General features: G+C 36.9%; 2 protein-coding genes across 3 annotated transcripts; one reads left to right on the top strand and one right to left on the bottom strand.

Moving 5' to 3' along the window:
* Window positions 1–335: 335 nt before the first annotated feature.
* LOC133730422 (uncharacterized) lies at window positions 336–1,360 on the bottom strand. Its single transcript, XM_062158016.1, has 3 exons — window positions 839–1,360; window positions 519–744; window positions 336–424 (listed from the first exon to the last, which is right to left on the bottom strand). The coding sequence occupies exons 1-3, from the start codon at window positions 1,358–1,360 to the stop codon at window positions 336–338; spliced, it is 837 nt and encodes a 278-aa protein (XP_062014000.1).
* Window positions 1,361–17,703: 16,343 nt separating this feature from the next.
* LOC133733021 (uncharacterized) lies at window positions 17,704–19,287 on the top strand. 2 transcript variants are annotated; one of them, XM_062160628.1, is made up of 2 exons: window positions 17,704–17,978; window positions 18,108–19,287. In XM_062160628.1, the coding sequence occupies exon 2, from the start codon at window positions 18,241–18,243 to the stop codon at window positions 19,177–19,179; it is 939 nt and encodes a 312-aa protein (XP_062016612.1). In that variant the 5' UTR covers window positions 17,704–17,978; window positions 18,108–18,240; the 3' UTR covers window positions 19,180–19,287. The 2 variants fall into 2 exon arrangements, with proteins under 2 accessions (XP_062016612.1, XP_062016611.1); XM_062160627.1 differs by having other exon boundaries at window positions 17,705–17,978; window positions 18,152–19,287.
* The last annotated feature ends 495 nt before the right edge of the window (window positions 19,288–19,782 follow it).

Below are 19,782 nucleotides of genomic sequence, written 5' to 3'. Positions count from 1 at the left end.
TCATTTGCAAGGTTTTGTCTCCACATCGTCCACTCATTTGAGGTCTCAACTATATTAACATAGTCATCATCTTCCAAGTTCTCAACTGCAGCTACCGGCTGATTATCGAATGCTTCTTCTATAGGATCTATAGCCATCTCTCTTCTAATAAAATTATGGAGCATGCAACACACAGATATTATACGACGTTGTGTTGTAATATCATAAAATGATGGACTCCTAAGAATTGCCCAACGCATTTTCAGTAAACCAAAACTCCTCTCAATAACATTCCGAGCACTTGAATGTTTCATGTTAAAAAATTCCTCTGCCGTCTCAGGTCGGTATCCATCTCTTCAATCATTTAGATGATAACGCTGTCCTCTAAAAGGTGCAAGAAAGCCATTTCCATTGGTGTAGCCAGCGTCTACTAAATAGTAACAACCTGATTTCGAAAAGAAAATTGGATGTCATATCTCTCTAGCAATATTTTAATTAATAAAAAATGTAAAGAGTTAAAATTTTGGTTTCGAAATTACCGTTAGGAACTTTTAATCCATTTCTCCTACTCACAGCATCTCTTAGAACACGAGCATCATGTGCAGAACCTTCCCATCCCGGTAAAACATATATAAACATCAAGTCTTGAGAGCAAACCCCTAAAACATTAGTTGCTATCTCACATTTCCTTGTTCTATATCTTGGCTTGTCTCGTTCTGGCACTTTCACCCTAATATGTGTTCCATCTAATGCTCCTAAGCAATTCTGCATTAAGGTATATATTAAAAAAGTTTTAGTCTTTGAAAAACAATAAATGCAGGAATTATTAAATAATTTTATAAAATCTTATCTTGCGTACCTTAAACCATTTCCACCTATTGTCTGTTGAGTCCTCAATTACAGGTTCAGGTGTTTTCCAGAAGTTTTTTTGGCATCGAATCATGGCTTTCAAACACTCGTGAAAGTATTTACTAACAGTTCGCCCCGACCTAGTAAAATACAAGGCTATGCTACGATTCTTCTTGTGGTGTGCAAGAATATTTAAGAACATTGCTACCATCTCCTCTATAGACACATTTCGGGTTGGTCTTAATTGGCCTTTATTGATGAGAATTCGACACAACTTATGAAATGATTGTCTATCCATTCGTAGTTGGTCGATACATATAGCATCACTCCAATAAACTAGTGTATACAAGTACTCTACTTGTTTATAGACTCTTATGGCTAAGGGTCGACTTGGTTGACGGTGTTTCTTTACAGCTAAGTTGACATAGGTATAACCAGCAGCACATACAGCAAATAGTATTCGAAGGAAGGCAAGCAATGCATTTATGGTGACAAGTAGTCTTCTCTTTGTGGACAAACTTAGACGAGCCATTTATCTACATTACATAAAATTTATCATTCAAGATATCAATGTGCATATGTGTAACATGAGAGCATATTTGAACTGCTCATAAGTATGAAAAAATACTACATAAATGAGCACAAATAAGGCAAAACTGAAATCCCACAATTCAATTCAAAAGGTCAAGGAATTAGAGAGGAGGAGGGGATCAGGGGCTATACTATAACCAATTAAACAAGATCACTACACAACTCTCCACCGCTTCATATAAAAAAAAAGAAAGAAAGAAGAGAAAGCACTTTCTTGGTCTTGAAACATAGAAACTTGGAATGTAGTTGTCTTAATCCTTAACAACTGAACTTGGAACAAAACCAATTGTCAATAGATCATTATAAAACCAATCTCCACCGCTTCATATTAAAAAAAAAAAAAAGTGAAAGCACTTTCTTGATAGAAACAGAACATATTGAAGAAAAATAATGATACAAAATAGAAAGTGGATAAGGAGTCCACAGAGGAACAGAGCTACATGCGAAACAAACAACAACAGCAACAAGACTAAGGTAAAAACAAACAGTTTCGCAAACAACTTTAGACATAAAAGGTTCAAGTAAACTCACAATAATAGGTACAACTTTCACACAAATAAGAGAGAAAAAACATCATATATCATGAAAAGCAAATCACCAGACAAGAATATGTACATCCTTTTTCGACTTTTGAAATTTGAAGGAAAACTATAAAAATTCTAACTTCGTTCTTTCTAAAAAAGCTTGCTTCTAAGTTGTTCAATAACTATCATGCCAGATTAGTGAAAGAAAAAAAGAAAGAAGGAGAAGACCAGAGAAAAGAGGACAAAGATCGGTCACTAACCAAAGGAGTCCAGCCGTTTCTTTTTTGTCGTTGATGTTTTCTGATGTCGACAATAGTATATATATTTTTAGGGTTGGGTAATTTGGTGTTATTGAAATTATGTTAGGGTATTTTTGGTATAAAAACTTGATTCCGGGTGGGTTGATTCCTAAACCCATCTCCCCCCTAGGTTATCGAATTCCTGAGTATTCAGGAATTGATTCCTGATAAGGATGTGGGACCCACATCCATTCCGATTCCCTTACATGTAAGTAAACGATGGAATTCTCTTATTCCGGAATCATTCCATCTATTCTCATTCCGATTCCAAGTTAGTAAACATGCCATTAATTCTTATCATTCTGCATATATGCAACTCCAACACTCGATACAGAATTACAGATTGGTGGTCTCTCTCTCTCTCTCTAGCTACTAGTAGCTAGCTTACTTTCCCCCTACAACAGGCTCAGTCTGCATGGGACACTGGCACTTTAACCCGGTGCATTTGGCGGGAGGTACTTTATGCTAGGAAACTTTGCTCTAAAATTCATCAAACTCTCTCCAATATAATAAGGTCTCTTATCCCTTTCAAAAAAAAAAAAAAAAAGTCTTATTTTGTAATAGAATTCAAATCTGTATTTTGAATTTTTGTTAATCTCCTTTCATTATTTCCAAACTCACCTAACATACAGCAAATTCTTTCTTCGGGCCAGTAGTGATGATTATTTCTCCGTGCATGGAAAAGCTTGCATTTGCTTCAAATGTATTCTCCGGCCCATAATATGAATAACAAACTTTTTGAGATAATTTTATAATACGTATATGTGTTCCATATGTGACAATAAATTTGCTGTTTACAAATGAGCACAAGTGAGATCAATTTCTTATTAGCTCAGTGTGTGTTATAAATGAAACCTCATCCTTGATTTGTCAGAGTAATATTTAAGTGAATTACTCTTATACAAAATTAAAACTCTCATCATATGGCTCTTATAAATAACGTGAAGCTTATACGAGTATAACATCAAGAGCTTAATTAATTCCTTTAATTTTATAACAAGTATAAGCTAAGATAATCTATAAGAAAGTATGATAATTAATGCTCCTTTAACATTTGTGGTAATTAGTATTTCAAATGCAAATCATCACCCTACACTAACATTATACTCTCTCTTATCTCATTTGGCCATTTCTCTCCTAATAATATACTTTGAAGCCTTTTCAGAATATAGACACCACTCAACTTAAAAAAGGCATTTCAAGGAGATGATGATTGATATATAGGTTTCATGGTGTTTAATTTAAAGAAATTGACCTTCTGGTTACTATTAGTTTTCTCCAAAATTTTACATGCATACACTTGTACAATTATATGCAAGTATCTTCTTTTGGTTCACATTTTCTATATATATATATATATATATATATATATATATATATATATATATATATATATATATCAATGTCATTAGAAAGCTAAAAGCCATGGTGTTTGTAGCGAGAATTGAGACTTTTGTCTGATATAAATTCATGCAAACCTTCCTCAGGATGGAATAGTGTGCAGATATGCTAATTTAAACGGTACAAGCTTTGTATATCAATTGGTTTGCATGTATTAACTCATTAACTATTAAAGTTGGGATTATATGATATTGTTTATCAGAATTTATCCTATGTATGAAAAGTACATGAACTCGCATTTTGATATATTCATACTATAAATCTTCAGTTTCATCTTAAATGGACCCTCTGTTACAGAATTGTTAAGAATAAAATGCATGTGTATTGCACATTACCCGTTTTCAAGAGTGATATGATGAAAAACTCTTTTGATTGTTCGCAACTAGTTCAATTATTTTTTTTCCCATTAAATTCGAGAATAAAATAGAAATAAAATCAAAGTAGCACATGTAAGTTTTTTTCATTTATTTATTTATTTATTTTACATTCTTTCTAAAATTTTATTGTGGAAGATAAAGAACATAGGGAACCTACCCCCCAAAAAAAAAAAAAAAACTCGATTTTGTAACAAAAACAGAACTTAAACTTTTTGCAAAAGATGAAGCAAATCAAAACAAAATACTCAAAACACTAAATCTTTTGCAGATCTTCAGCACATCGATAGTTTCTTATCTCCGACTATTCCAAATTTATTATGGTCATTGACGATCATGCATATGATTTAACCTTCTTTGCCAGCTCCACATAAGTTAACCTTATGGTGATCCGATCCGTGCAAAGCCGTCTACAACTTCAAACTCAGACATCATTCCTCACAAGAACATAATGTGGCCCTGTGGCTTATATTAGGCATATTATAGTATATTGCCTCAATGAACAAGTTGAGATCGGAATTGGACCGACAATAGCAAGCAATTATTTTTATGATCCACATATGGTTTTGATTTGATCTCTCAGTTGTGATCATCAATGACCCAGCTAATAAGGGTCCACCCGGTCCACGATAATGTGATAGATAACTGAAAGGGCACATACCTGCATAAAAACTCATCGAGATCACCTTAACTGATAAAGTAATCTGGGGTTCACATCCAAAATCAATTGGCAATAGATGAAGTTGCCCAAACCCTTATAAACCCATAGGCAAGATCTTATTTTTCCCATGTGGGATGTATATATTCTCAACACGCCCCCGCACGTGTGGCGAATTTTCAAGCCATACACGTGGACAACTTTTGGGTGGCGTGGAGCCCGTGTGGCCGTTAGGCATGCACACGTAGGTAACCCGCTTTGATACCATGATAAAGTAATTTGAGGTTCACATCCAAAACCAATTGGCAATGGATGGAGTGGCCCAAACCCTTATAAACTCATAGGCAAGGTTCCATTTTTCCCATGTGGGATGTATATATTCTCAACATTAACCAAGTTTCCACTACCATCTACCAACCCAAGTTCTGAACTTCCCATACCTTTGATTAATTTCTGACCATGTTAAACCATCCTCTTTGAATGAATTCTATCGTTGGTTAAGAAACAACTTCAAAATTTTGAAGACAAAAAACAATTTGATGAGTTAGCTAGGTATAAGTTTATATATTATTAATTTACTATTTTTTCATAATCTTTTCTTTGGCTCGATCGTCTTGCCAGCCTAGAAATGATCGAGAGCTACATATGGCCGGATGTAGATTTGATCCATAATTCCAGATTTTGAGTTGAAATGATCGATGTTATGCGCTTCAAAATATCTAAATGTTACTGTATTCGGTTACTGCATTCACCATTTGTAGAAAGTTTCTGTAATGCAGCAAGGAAATGCAAAGAGTTGTAGAACTAGAACTGAAGAAACAATGTCGTCATGAAAAAGAGTAAAGTCCGGAAGGAACCAAAATATTATTCTGTCGGTTGGTTATTGAGTGTGATCTGTCTACCTTATTGGTAGATCGCTAGATCATCTTGAATTAATGAAACATGTATGTGCTTTCAAAAGATACTGTGGCTCAAATGAATGAATGAATGGTAAATGAGCCATTTACCTTATTGGTCGATCCTCTTGAATGAAACAAGTATGGACTTTCAAAATGCTTTGGCTCAAATGAATGAATGGTAAATGAGCTCAAGAAAAGATGGCTTGAGTCATTTACCTTATTGGTAGATCCTCTTGAACGAAACATGTATGGGCTTTCAAAATGCTTTGGCTCAAATGAATGAATGGTAAATGAGCTCAAGAAAAGATGGCTTGAGTCATTTACCTTATTGGTAGATCCTCTTGAACGAAACATGTATGGGCTTTCAAAAGATGCACCGGCTCAAGTGAATATGTCGTAAACGAACTCAAGAAAAGATGGCTTGATCCATTTACCGTATTGGTAGATCCTCTTGAACAAAACTAGTATGAGCTTTCAAAAAGAAAAGATGCATTGGCTTAAGTGAATGAATTAATGATAAATATGTAAGATTAATATGGACATCATCATTTTAGTTCAATCAAGCATTTAACAACTTGTCAATCTACTCGCAGAATAAGCAATGGAAATCTTGTGGTTTAACTCCAGATTGCCTATCCATTTAAGTATCGGAATGTGTTAAGGCATGGAATCTGATAAACATTGGTAACAAAACCAATTTGTTAATGATATACAACTACAATCAAGTGATTCTGTTTTAAATGACTTCCTTTATGGGAGGGAGTCAAAGCCTAGACTGAATCATATTTAAGCCTGGTCCCTGCACTCTCATTTGATCATCAGACATTCATACTCGTCCCATAGAGAGCTAAGAGAAGTGAGCAGTGCAGAAGATTAGTGTCTTGAGATCAATGGCCTTTTCAGGTTTGTTGATTCTCTAAAGAACACATCATATGCATATATGTATCATTGTGTGTGTTTATTATAGTTTGATTGATATTGTATTTATGTTCTCTTGTGTGTTGTTATACAAGTTCCATTTTCAGTTTACAAAATAAGCTCAAGAAAAGATGGGTTGAGCCATTTACCTTGTTGGTAGATCGATCCTCTTGAATGAAACATGCATGAACTTTTAAAAAGATGCATGGACTCAAGTGAAAGAATGATAAATGCGCTCAAGAAACTATGGTTTGCTAAACTATATGACCTGACTAATTGACGCAGTCGGAAAGATCACTTAAGGTTTACAAGCAATAAACCTAAAACAAAGGTTCTGGAGTCCACCAGAGATAAAAGAGATAAATCTCAATTTGATTGATAATATGATAAAAGATAGGTTATGCAGCCGTTTAAGGTTGCATATATATGAGAAAAGAAACCCTAGGGCGATTAACAATGAAACCCTAAAACCCACAGGTAAAAATAAAACAAATCCAAAACAAATAAGGAAACCGAAAATTCTGAAAAACAATAAATTGCAGTTTTGAGGCTCTAAACTACCCCGAAAGCCAGAAAAATCCCACATATCGTGGCATAGCCACGAGTTTTGTTCCTGGCGCGATTCCCTTTCCGGAAAACTATGGGACGATCGAATCGGACATCGAATTCCAAAGTTGCAATAGTAACTTTGGTTTTCCTCATTTTGCACGATCGAGCTACTCTTCAATTCGGACTGCCATCCGTTCTATATCACTAATAGTTTATGAGGTTGAAATTGATTCTGCCCGTGCGACTCAATGTGTGAGATCTCACTTGAAGGGGTGTCTTGAAGAATGAAATAATCTAGATATTAAAAAATGACCAAAATAAATTACAAAATATAAGTGACGGCTTATTTGCTACCAAGCGGTAAGACTTGTTAGAGAAATTAATTTCACATTTAGTGATATAAGTAATTAAGTTGAGAACAATATCAGTGTTGTGTTACTTAGTAAGGGGTCACATTCACCACGTTTCACTATTGTTAAAAAAACATATATGATTGTAAAATATTTGTCTATATCTCTGGCTAATCAGAGACCTTAGGGTTAGAGGAGTAAAGAAAGTTGAGAACTAATTCCTGAGTTATTCTTTAACCAAATATTATATTATCTCAAACTCAACGGATACGTGTATGCAAAAATTCACTAGATATATATATGAATCATTTATCATAAGCCGAATAGTTTTAGCTTGACTTGTAAAATCTTTAGTTATCCATCATATACTAATCTTTTTGGTCGAATGACACAACAATCTGGTTTGTGGTTTATGGAACCATTTCTCTTAATATACATGCAAACAAAAATGAAAAGAAAACCGGTCGAGAAAAGAGGTAATTTCTTTTTACATAAGAAATATATTATATATACTTTATATCCTGTCAGATCTCTAAGCTTTTTTGTTCTAAATGGACACATCTGAGACATTTCGTTCAAAGAATATATATGAACTTCCATTGCCTCCCATTGCACTCCAAAAAAAACAAACCCAAAAGAAAAAGAAGGAAAGTGCCATCTCTGTTAGTTATTCTACATCTGCTGGCATAACAAAGCTTTACAGAAGCTTCAGTATCACCAGGTAAAGCCAGCTCTTCATGTTTCGTGGCTGACGAGTATGTTCTTTGGCTCTGTCCTCTAATCACGCTAGGTATTACGTGGATGACCCCCTTCGGTGAAGACTGAAGACGGTTATCGATGCCTTTGCTATCCCTATTATTTAATCTGCTTCATGAATCATAAGAGACTACATTAAGGATTAGTACAATCTTAGAAGGATTATATCTTCTAACCAATCACCATTAATTAAGAAAACAATACATGCAGAAAGGGGCACAAGAATATGGCGTTGGACGACAAACTTCTGTCACTTCCATAAGTACTTGATTTCTTTTTACATTACTAGGGAACAAAGGATTAGTTGGGAATCAGAAAATTTATCAACGAAAGTCTTTTATATATAATAATTATTTATTTTCAGACGATTCGTGGTATTTCATCGAAACACCACCATTATTTTGAAATGAGACTTGTAGGCATTTTTTTTTGAGTTAAATATTGTTTAATCCTTGAACTTTCACAGAAAAAACAGTTCAGACCCTCGCTTTTTAATTTCACACGTTTACTCATTCCTCTCTCAATTTTGAACTAATAAGTTCATTCCGTTACTTTCCATCCAAAATCTCCGTTAAATAGATGACGTGACAATTTCTTCACCGCTAAAATGTCTATTATACCCTCAATTCTTTTTTTTTTCCTTAATTTATTATTATTATTATTTTTTAATTTTTAATTTTTCTCTCTTTTTTATTTTCATACTCTCAAAACCCAGCCTAGCCCTCTGTGTGAGTCTGTTCTCCTTAACCTTTTCCTTTTAGATTTTGATTCCAATCAAAGCTAGCCATCGTTGAGGGTTAGGAGGTGTGGATTTGTTTCAACTTCTTCCCACCTGTGTCCAAATACCGCCAATCTTTCAATCTTCTAGGTTTTGATCATGAAAAAACCCAGAAATTTTTCATGTTCTTCAACCTGATCCAAATAAAAAAGAAAAAAAAAAAAACTGAAATAGAAAAATTCATGTTCTTGAACCAAACCCAGAAATTTCCTACTAACCCTCCTCTACTGCTGCCTCCGAATCCATGCGCCAATCCCCACTGCCATCACCAACGCCACTGCCCCGCCGCCCAAAACCCTGCTTCCTAAAAACAATATCAAATCTTGTCCCTCCGTCGTCTTTCCTAGACCCTCCGAGGAGTCCCACAATGTCTCCGCCCACAATGGAGTGGCAGCGGAGGACTGAACAGCGGTGGCGGAGGAGGTAGGTGAGCCATGGTGGCAGAGCGCGTGGGAGATCGCGTCGAGGAGGCCGCGCGTGGAAATGAGGTTGTGGCGGCAGGAGATGGAGATGTTGAGGGGAGTGGCAGCGGCATTGTCTTGGAAAGCAGGGGAGGAGCTGAAGAGACTCTCGGCCAAGTAGGGAATGGCGTCGGCGACGAGGGGGCGGCTGTCGGCGTCGTGCTTGGTGATGAGGCAGAGCTCCTTGAGGGCTTCTGTTAGCATTGAAGCCACTCTCAAGTCACTCTCAAGTGCAAGAGGTACAAGTTATAGAATAGGGGATTAAGTAAGGATGTCGAACCCACGAGGATTGGTAAATCATTTCCTAGCTAGGGAAAACCTAAGGAAAAACTAGAAGAATATGCAAATTTACAATCACAAACAAAAGCTCACAAGTGAACCAAAGTTCATGGTGAGTATGTGCAAGATGGTGTGTAGAGATTTGATTTTGATTTTGAGATTGGTTTCTATTCAAATTGAAACAATGAAAGCAAGTAATATAAACTAAGCTAAACTAAACAAGTTGTTATCAAATGGATGAGAGTTAGGGCATCGGGTTTCACCTTTTGCCTCCCTTGCAAGTATTAAAGCAATTGAATATGAATGATGCAAAGCTAATTGTCCAACTACCCTCTTAGCATCCGGATAGGACTACTAAGGCTTAAACCCCTTTCATTTTATTAACTCTAACCGGATAAGTCTAGAGCTAACTACCTAGAGACAAATTCAATAACCGGATAGGTCTCAATCCTTTGCCCCTAAATGCATAAAGCTCAGAGTTTAGGTAACCAAGCAAGCAAATCAATCCTATCTCTAGGTAATTTTAGCTTACTACCCTCACATGAACACATGGTGTGCTTTCATGCTCCCTTTTTGCCTAAAGGTAATCAATCTCTAGGAAAAGCTTCATGTCATGGCAAACACATAACTCAAATTGATTAGGTCTAAGTAATGCATTCAACTATTGACTTAGCAGTGAGAATGACAACATGAATTTGCATCAATTTATAAACAAAAGCATCAATACAAGCAAGTTTGGCTAGGGCTTTCAACCCTAGCCCCAACTGGTTCACTACTCACACATAGCTAGATACACAAGCTTCAACATTCTATTAAACATCAAATACATAAAGAAATAGGGAGTAAAGGGTGACTATTGATGATGCCGGAAGAGGTGGTGGAGATGGTTCTCCAAGAACATGATGTGGTGGTAGTCACCTTATTCTCCTTGCTCCAAGCTCTTGATATTGGTAAGAATAGTGAAATTTGGAATCTCTAAGGTGAGCTGTGGTGTTGAGTGGTGGAGGAAATGGAGGTTGTAGTGGAGGAAATGGAGGTTGTAGTGGTGAAAATGGTGGTTTTAGTGGTGGAAATGGTGGTGTCTTCTCTAGAGAGAAAAATGAATCTTGGATAGGATGAACATGATTGAATGGAGTCAAGAATGCTGAAGAATTAGTCTTTGGCCTCTCTTTGATCAGCTATGTATGTCCTCCTTGGTCCCAAAGTGTGCAAGAGATGCTCTTACACCATTGTCCCCCAAATGGTCCCAAATTGTCAAGGTGACAAAAGGACAAGGTGTAGGGAGATATTTGAATTTCAAGTGATGGGAGATTCTCACAACTATGGTTCTCCTTTGCTGGAGAAAGGACTATCCATGAGTGGCGGCTCGCTGGAAAAGTTTGCTGGAAAAATCTCCAGAAAAGTCGATTTGAAATTTTCTTCCAATCTCCGTGTCTTCTTCCCTTAGCTTCAACTCTCCGCATTTCAAGCCTCGAATAGTCATTTTATTCTCAATGCAAGGTTTCCTACAAATAAAAGGAAATAGATTAAAAAGGGCAAAATAGCATGGAAGACAAATCAATTTTCATAATTATGGGGCATAATTGCATAAGTAATTTGTGACTCAACAGCTTCGGATAGGGTTTGTTCGGAAATGGAGCTGAGCTTCGAGACCAAAGTCCGAGCCGTCCGGAGCTTCACTTCCATTACAACTGGGATTTTGTGGCGTCGGATTGCGCTTGGATTTTGATGGGTTTGTTGGTTTTGGAGAATTGTTGGGTGTGGTTTCAATTTTCAAAAGGGTAATGTGGAATTTGGGATAACATTGTTTGAATTTGGATAATTTCACACACCTATCAATAGAGAAAGGTCAAGGTGGTTTAGTTTGAAAAGGAAGGGGTAGCTGCAAAGTCAGAAAAGAGTAATCACCAACTTCTATTTATTTATTGTAATCCGAAATAAATGAAGATGATGATGGTTGGTTTCTGTCCAAAATCCTTGTCGGAGTTTGACAAGAGGAGTATGCCTTCACCGCAATAGGGAGATAGAGATTGAAATTTGAGCAAGGAAGAGAAATAAAGGAGAGGGGTTTAAGAAGAGAGTGAGGAAGTGAGGGCACGACATTGAGGAGTCTCTGAGGAGGAAGTGAGGAAGAAGAAGAGATAAACAGCAAAAGGAAAAACAAAAACGCATCAAAAGAAAAACGAAAAAGAAAAAAGAAAAAATAAAAAAATAAATTAAGGAAAAAATAAAAAGAGGAACTGAGGGTATAATAGACATTTTAGATTGCCACGTCTGCTGCTTAATGGAGATTTTGGATGGAGAGTAACGGAATGGACCTATTGGTCCAAAATTGAGAGATGAAAGAGTAAACGTGTGAAATTAAAAAGTGAGGGACTGAACTGTTTTTTCTGTGAAAGTTCAGGGAGTAAACAATATTTAACCTTTTTTTATTTTATTTATTTATTGAGATCACACAATTCCTCAAAGGTTTCATAAGTCTATAGACTAATCAGTATCGGGAGATGATGTCAGAACGCTTCAACTCCCCTGGCCACCAAGAATAGATTGAAATTTAACTTCAATGAACGTCGGCGGGATTTGAATACGGGTGTGGGGGTTCCACACCTAAAGGTCTTACCTACTCAACCACATGTAGTGGTAAGGTGATAAACAAAGTAAGAATAAAGATTTTTTGGGGCTAAATATTGGTTACTACCCTATTGTTTGGGTCCAAAATCAATTCAGTCTCTTAATTTTTGATTTCATCAAAAACATCAATGCACTGTGATATATTATTGGTTGACTCTATTTAATATATAATATTTTTTAGAATTACCTTAATAATATTTATAAATATTGGGGTTTTGTCCATTTACCCCATTTCTAGGGATTTTTTTTCTCCCTTACCCCATTAAGTTTTTTTAATTCCCTCTTACCCAATACACTCTAAGGGAGTCTTCCCTAATACCCCATTAAGATTTTTTTTTAATACCATTTTACCCCTCACCCCCTTGTTACTTAGAGAGAGAGAGAGAGAGAATGGAAGAGAGAGAAACTATAGGAGACTTCGCCTGAGCACGTAACCGGCCGCCTGAATCCGGTCACCGGAATCAGGAAAACTTTCGCCGGATTCCGGTCACCGGACGCCGGAATCAGGCCAACTTTCGCCGGAATCCGGTCATCGGCTGCCGCCCACCGGAAATTGCTGAAAATCTCACCGGAAAGTTTTTTTTGCCCCCAATAGACATCTATTACCCCCTAATAGAGGGGCAATAGACGTCTATTGCCCCCTAATAAACGTCTATTGGCCCCTAATAGACGACTATCAGCCATGTATTGCCCCCCAATAGACGACTATCAGCCATGTATTGCCCCCCAATAGACGTCTATTGGGGGCCCCCCAGTAGACGTCTATTGCTATTGCCCCCCAATAGACGTCTATTGGGGGCCCCCCAGTAGACGTCTATTGCTATTGCCCCCCAATAGACGTTTAGATTACCAAAATGGTAATTAATCTTCCTAAAACTACACAAATAAAACTTTGATTAAAGAAAAAAAAAAAACGAGGAGATTACATCAATTCAAAACGTCTATTGCCCCCTAATAGACGTCTATTGCCCCCCAATAGACGACTATTGGCCATGTATTGCCCCCCAATAGACGTCTATTGCCCTCCAATAGAACTTTCGGTAGCTAAAATGAGAATTAATATTCCTAAAATTAGACAAATAAAACTTTGATTAAAGAAAAAAACGAAGAGATTATATTAATTTAAAAGCGCCTATTGCCCCCCAATAGACATTCAAAAAAAAAAAAAAAATTCACTTTCTCTCTGCCCCATTACTTAAAAAAAAAAAAAAACGGAAGAGAGAAATTGATTTGGGCACCAAATCGAAGCAAACCCAGAAATCCGGCTAGACGTCACCGATGGCCGTGCTTTCTGCTCTCTCCAATCCTCGAAATGCTAGCAAAATCCTCCTCAGTGAAAACGGCGTCGTTATAGGCCAAGAGTGAAGGTCGATCAATCCGGTTTTCTCCTCATCCACATGCAATCGAGGCTGCAAATGGAGGTCGAGTTGTTGAGGTCAACGACGACGGCAACTGAGCGGTCGAGATCGGAATCGGAATCGTTTGACTGCGACTGCAGTCGAGGTCGACGACGGTGAGAGATAGAGTTGGTGACGACGCCGTGGTGGGCAGCCCGACTCTAGTAGTAGGAGGAGTTAGCGTCGGGGCTTTGTAGGGCGGAGAGAGAGAGAGAGAGAGAGAGAGAGAGAGAGAGAGAGAGAGAGAGAGAGAGAGAGAGAGAGAGAGAGAGAGAGAGAGAGAGAGACAGAGTGGCGCGGTTGTAATTCTTTAATTAGGTTGAGGGCAAAATGGTCATTTGGTGTTAAATTGTGTATGTGGGAACAAAAATCTGTTGCTGAGGTAAGTGGGATAATTTTTGCTTATTTTGGTGCTTTGGGTCAAGGACCCATAAATATTAGTTAAGATGATTATATTCAATTAACTACCTCTCCAAATCTCTCAAAATTAATTGTTGTTTAACAAAGAAAATAAAAATTAAAGAAAACAAAGCTTTTAAATCAATTGCAAAATAAGAAAGGGATAAGTTGTATGTGGATTAAAAAAAAACATAAACATATTTAGAAAATAGAAAATTATTAGGGCTTGATTGGGCGGGCTTAAAAGGCCAGGCTGGACTTCATTTTCTTTGGTTGCATGAACATACCTCTCTTATCCTCAAACAATCACCCATCAAAGGCACTTTCAGCTTCTTTAGAGAAACATTAGGTGATTTTGCTCTTTCCTGTTTTCCCAACTGGTGCTTGATAACCAGTACAAGAGCCATTGACTTTTTCGAACATGCTTCAGACCTGGCCTCTAAATCCCTTACTCCAATAGCTCGTTTTCCTTTCTAGGCACCAGGCCTTGCTGCAAATTGGTAAACATAGGCCTAGATACCAAGGGTATCACCGGTGCCATGAACTTAAAGATTCCGCTACCCAATACAAAACGTCCATCAGAAAAATCAAAAGAAGGTGAAGCAGCCACCCGGTTGAGACCACCGCAAGTGGTGTTTCAGTAGCACACGTTCCAGTAGCATGGAAAACTAGCCAACAAGTACGACAACAATCCATTAGATTCTTAAAGAAAAAGGAGATTTCTTCCTCAATACCCAGAGCTAAGTTTAGCACTTTCTTCAGAAAAATAGGTTTGGTGATTTCATGGGAAACGCAAACCCTAACTTCACCTTTGTTATTGAACCATTTGTCATCCATTTCCATTAGATTGACTTATGGTGACGTTTTAGTCTCCTGTGACAACTATACCATATCTTAGCAACTTACATTACAGCAGAGAATCCGGATCCATAATATTAGCCACTGCCCATTCATATCTCACCACTTGGAAAAATGTTAGTTTTTCTACCTCATTACGTTTTCTGAAAGGAAAATTCATTGAAATTTTTAACGATTACAATAGTTTAGAATGGCATCCCGCATAATCTTGGGAGTAGACACAAGCCACAAATGGATTGAAGCTAGAGCTAAGATAGAACAAATTAGAAGGTGTACTACACCAGTAAGTTGTTCATTTACAATAAGAGACTGCTCTAAAACACTTAGAGAGAAACTAACAAAAACTGAAGGGAAATCTTCAGCTTCCTCAAGATAATTGCCAACAATAGAACGATTGTCACAACCTTGAGATTTGTAGATCAACCCATTAGAATTTGCAATCTGGGTATGCAAGAAATTAGCAGACCAATCAACTCTAGAATCGTCCCAGCCTACAATACACTGCTCGCCGAGGCACGCAATTGTGGTACTCATAATGTGATTACACTGAGACTCTTGATAGAATGTTGAGAGAATCAATCTTCCCGAAAAGAAAATCAGCACGTCTAGTATAGTAACCGCTATAAAATTGAGCACAAGTAAAACACCACCTGGGTCCCATATCCATAGTTCCCCACTTTATGATTTGGACACCCCAACATTGGGCACCCAGGCACAGCTGACCAGCTCTGACAGCGTTTCGACCTCCAGCAAGCAAGCCGCCGCGGCCATCAAGAGCATTGTCGCCATCAAAATCCACGCCGTCATCCCAAAACACCATTTGCAAATTGCTCGCCCGAACCTACACCAGTTCGTTACTTGCCATCCAGATCACTTCGGCCTCCCCACAAAACCACTGACCCGGCTTGTAATACACCACATGAACCTCGCCGCCCTCGCCTTGGGCTCGACCGCCGTAACCAATCTCAAGGATCAGTGCTGTGCACAACCCTCAATCTCGGTGTCAAAACACCACTACTCGCCTCCGACGGCGCTGGTAAAACGCGGCTAGGGAGAAACCCTAGCAGAGCGTTCTATTCATCTTTCCATTAGACCTACCACATTACGTTTAGTGGAGTTCGATTGTGACATTAAAAAAATATTAGTTATATATTCTCTTCAATTGCAGGATAAACGGATTAATGGAGAACCTCTAAACACCCTCTCAATTTGCATTTTCTTTTTACTCAAGTTATAAGCGATTTTTTTTTTAATTTGTTCTAATTTTAGAGTAAAAATAATTATATTTTTATTAGTAAAATAATAATATATGAAGATTAAAGATTACATCTCAAAAATTGAAGATTACATACTCTTTTTGAGATACGATAAAATGAGAAATCACCTAGCTAATTTTTACATTAACGACCACACATAATTTAATCAGTATACATTAAGGAGGGTGTATTGTATTTGGATTTGTGCAGACTTTTTTTAAATAACAGACTTTTTGAAAAGTCCACAGACTCTTTAAAAAGTTGATAGACTGTTATGGATTTCTTAAAACCATTGATTTTAGCAACAAACTTTTATTGATTCATGAAAATCTATATACTTTATTATGAATGACTTCTACAGATTTCCTAGCTAAGATATATAAAATAAAAAAAAATAAAAAAAACGAAAACAAAAAACAAAAATAAATAAAACAAATGCAGCCCAAACACAAAACAAAATAATAACTTGTTGTCTCTTCAATGCTCCAGTATCTTCTAAGAGAAATTGACTCAAATAAATGATTGTTAGTCTGTCTAGTGAGTTTGTTCTCATTCCTAATCTCCCAACAACATAAATATACAATATAGATCACTTGATGTTTATGCTTAATTATTCTCATCAATTTTGTTTTCGCCTATTAACATATATTGTAGCAATATTGGTCAATGTCTTGATCTATAATCAATCAATTGAAATTCAATTGTTCAACCTTTTTTTGAACCATAATATAAATTCAAATTAATGAGAATAATTAATTAATAAGATAAAATTTAGTATGGTTCAAGGTCTTAGGGTTAGACCACAATATTTGAGTTTTAGGGTTTCATAAATCATTTTTATTGCTATTAGAGGTTCGAAGTATCACAATTGAAAAAAAAAAAAAAATCACATTCAACAACTACAATGAACATGTTAGGTATCAAAAAAAGGTTGATATCATAAAAGATTAGAGAAAAGACAAAAAATTAAAGAAAGAGAGATGATGAAGGACAAACTTATTCGTGTGTAGAGAGAAGAACTTTGATAGTTTGATAGACCTTTTTTTTTTTTTTTTGAAGAGGAAACTTTGATAGACTTTTTGAAATCTTTGGTCTGGAGGTTGGAAAATTATTGGAGTTTGGTATGACTACACTACAAAATCCATGATTATCCATGATTTTCTAATTCCATAAGTATGAATGATATTTTGAATACCTCTGTACTTTTATTCATTTTTAAAAGTCCTAATTGAATACTCCTAGATTTTGGTGGAATTCATGAAGTCTTTAAAAATCCTAATTGAATACCTCAAGACTTTCATGGACTGTTAAAAGTCTATATTGAATACACATAGACTTTTAAATTCCATAAATTTCTTTAAAAGTTCCACTAATTCCATATACAATACACCTCCTAAAAAACAAAATCACATTCAAAGATACCACACAGTCAGAATTTTTTTCTTCTTCTTCTTTTACCTCCTTTTAAATCATTAAATGGCACACACGCTTTTGCAAACCCATGTGAGTCGCCTTCTAACCATTAAACCCACGCACATACTCCAATCATGTAAAAATTCAAGTACCCTTCTTCCTTCTAGCTCTTTATCAAAAACCAAAATAGAAAAAAAAAAATCAAAAGCCTCTTTAAGCTCCACTGATGCGTAACCAATTTCATTTGACTTCTGCTCCAGAATTATGCAAAGTTTATAAGCAAAGTTTTTAGTTTTCATTGGTTCTTCTTAAGTTGTGGCTCTAGCCCTTCTGGGTGGTTGAACTCTTGGACTTTAAAGGTAAGTCTTTCTTTGCGCCGAATTTTCACCGAGTCCCTGATTTTCCTCGTAGCGTGCGTGTCAGGCAACTGGCACTAGGATTTTTATAGTGTGAAATTCACAAAACTTTATGATTTTTCTTATTTGTAGTAATATAAATTGGATTACCTTTTCTTGTGGCCTTTGGTTTACAGTGACAAGTGAGAGAATCTATAGGCTATAGCTATGAGGCTATGGTCAGTCCAAGGTTAGTTGTTGGGGGGATGCAAAATTTCAGGGCAAGATGACATCTTTGAGTGGATTAGGGATTGGCTTGAGCTTGGTATTTGGGTGCCTCCTCTTGGCTCTTGTGGCAGAGCTTTACTACTTGCTATGGTGGAAGAAAAGAATCACAAACAGAGAGATTGAAGATGAGAATTACAGCAACCAGCCAAAGGTACCCTTTCAATTTAGTTGCTTTAAGAAACCCAATTCTCTGCAAACTACAGACAACAACATCACTTCTGAGGATAATGTGAGAAACCCAGATACCAATTCTAGTGACCCAGATTTGGAACTGGGTTCCAGCAAAGATTCGTTGTTGAAGGCCAATTATGGAGATGACACCGTGGAATCAGAGCTCATGAGACTGCACAATCTGGCTGGCCCGCCAAGGTTTCTCTTCACCATAAAAGAGGAAGAAAAGGAGGATTTGGAATCTGAAGATCCAAAATCTAGAAGAGGGTCCAGAACAAGGAGTTTGAGTGATCTGATTTTGGCTGTGGATAACCCATTTCTCACTACTCCTTTGCCTTCTCCACCATTAAAGTCTTCACCTTTGAACCCTCTGGACTCTTACAAGCACCATGGATTCAACCCTCTCTTTGAATCCTCAACAGAGGCTGAGATGAACAGGCTGAGATCTTCACCACCTCCAAAGTTCAAGTTTTTACGGGATGCAGAGGAGAAGTTGCTGAAGAGATTGATGGAAGAAGCAGAGAAAAGGGCATCTAGAAATTCGGGGCCTGCTCAAAATCAAGACTTTGGGGTAAAAGCTCCATCTATTTCGACAATGGGGACAGAAGAAAAAGATGGGTCTTTTATAAGACTCATTGTTGGTAAGAACAAGGAGAGTCAGAGAGAGCTTCATAGTGGTAATCTGCCACAGTTTCCTTCAAGCTCTTCCAAGGTACTCCCACTGGCTTCATCTCCTCTAGGCCCTTGTGAATTGAATCTCCATTAATTTACTCAGAGGTCTTTGTCAATTCTATTCATCAGTTAATTAGTTTTTTAAGACGGTTGATTCTGTGTTAATCTAAGAAAGGTTGAAAGGTTTTTGATTTCTTCTTAATTTTGTTGTTACTATTTTTACTTCAGCTGTTAAGGTAGGGTAACCATGAATCATCTGAAACAGTTTTTTTTTTCGCTGGAGCTTCATTAAGAATTCCAGACAGAACTGACATAATTCTGCCGAGCGAATTAAGGTGTTTGTTAGTTCGAGTGGGAAACTTGTGGGGTAATCAATTTTGTCCATTTTTCCATATGTCTTGGGGTTTGTTATATCATCATTCATTATCATGAGGGTACCCTCATTCTTTTAAAGAGATAGTGCTTCCTCACTTTTTGATTCTTCCTTAGGTTCTTTATACAATAGAAGTATAAAGTTACAAATTCGAATATAGGTACAATGACCAGATTTTATCATGTTTGGCAGAAAAAGGGTCCTGAAATTCTTTTATATAAGTGGCCAAGCACTCGGAGGTCAATGTAAGCTTGTTCGTGTTCGTTAGGTTTGTTTTTACAGTCAAGTTTCATTCTATGCCAATTTGGTCAAAAGTGAATAGTG

The sequence above is a fragment of the Rosa rugosa genome, chromosome 2, assembly GCF_958449725.1.
Source record: "Rosa rugosa chromosome 2, drRosRugo1.1, whole genome shotgun sequence".
NCBI classification, from domain to species: domain Eukaryota; kingdom Viridiplantae; phylum Streptophyta; class Magnoliopsida; order Rosales; family Rosaceae; genus Rosa; species Rosa rugosa.
This window is presented reverse-complemented; position numbering and strand designations above follow the sequence as displayed.

Bases quoted from the DNA above. Each gene is read 5' to 3' on its own strand.
- LOC133733021 (XM_062160628.1), top strand. From the start codon at position 18,241: ATGACATCTTTGAGTGGATTAGGGATTGGCTTGAGCTTGGTATTTGGG.
- LOC133730422 (XM_062158016.1), bottom strand. From the start codon at position 1,360: ATGGCTCGTCTAAGTTTGTCCACAAAGAGAAGACTACTTGTCACCATA. The intron at 745-838 runs GTACGCAAGATA...ACCTTAATGCAG, and splicing joins ATAGGTGGAAATGGTTTAAG to AATTGCTTAGGAGCATTAGA. The intron at 425-518 runs GTAATTTCGAAA...TTTCGAAATCAG, and splicing joins TGGATTAAAAGTTCCTAACG to GTTGTTACTATTTAGTAGAC.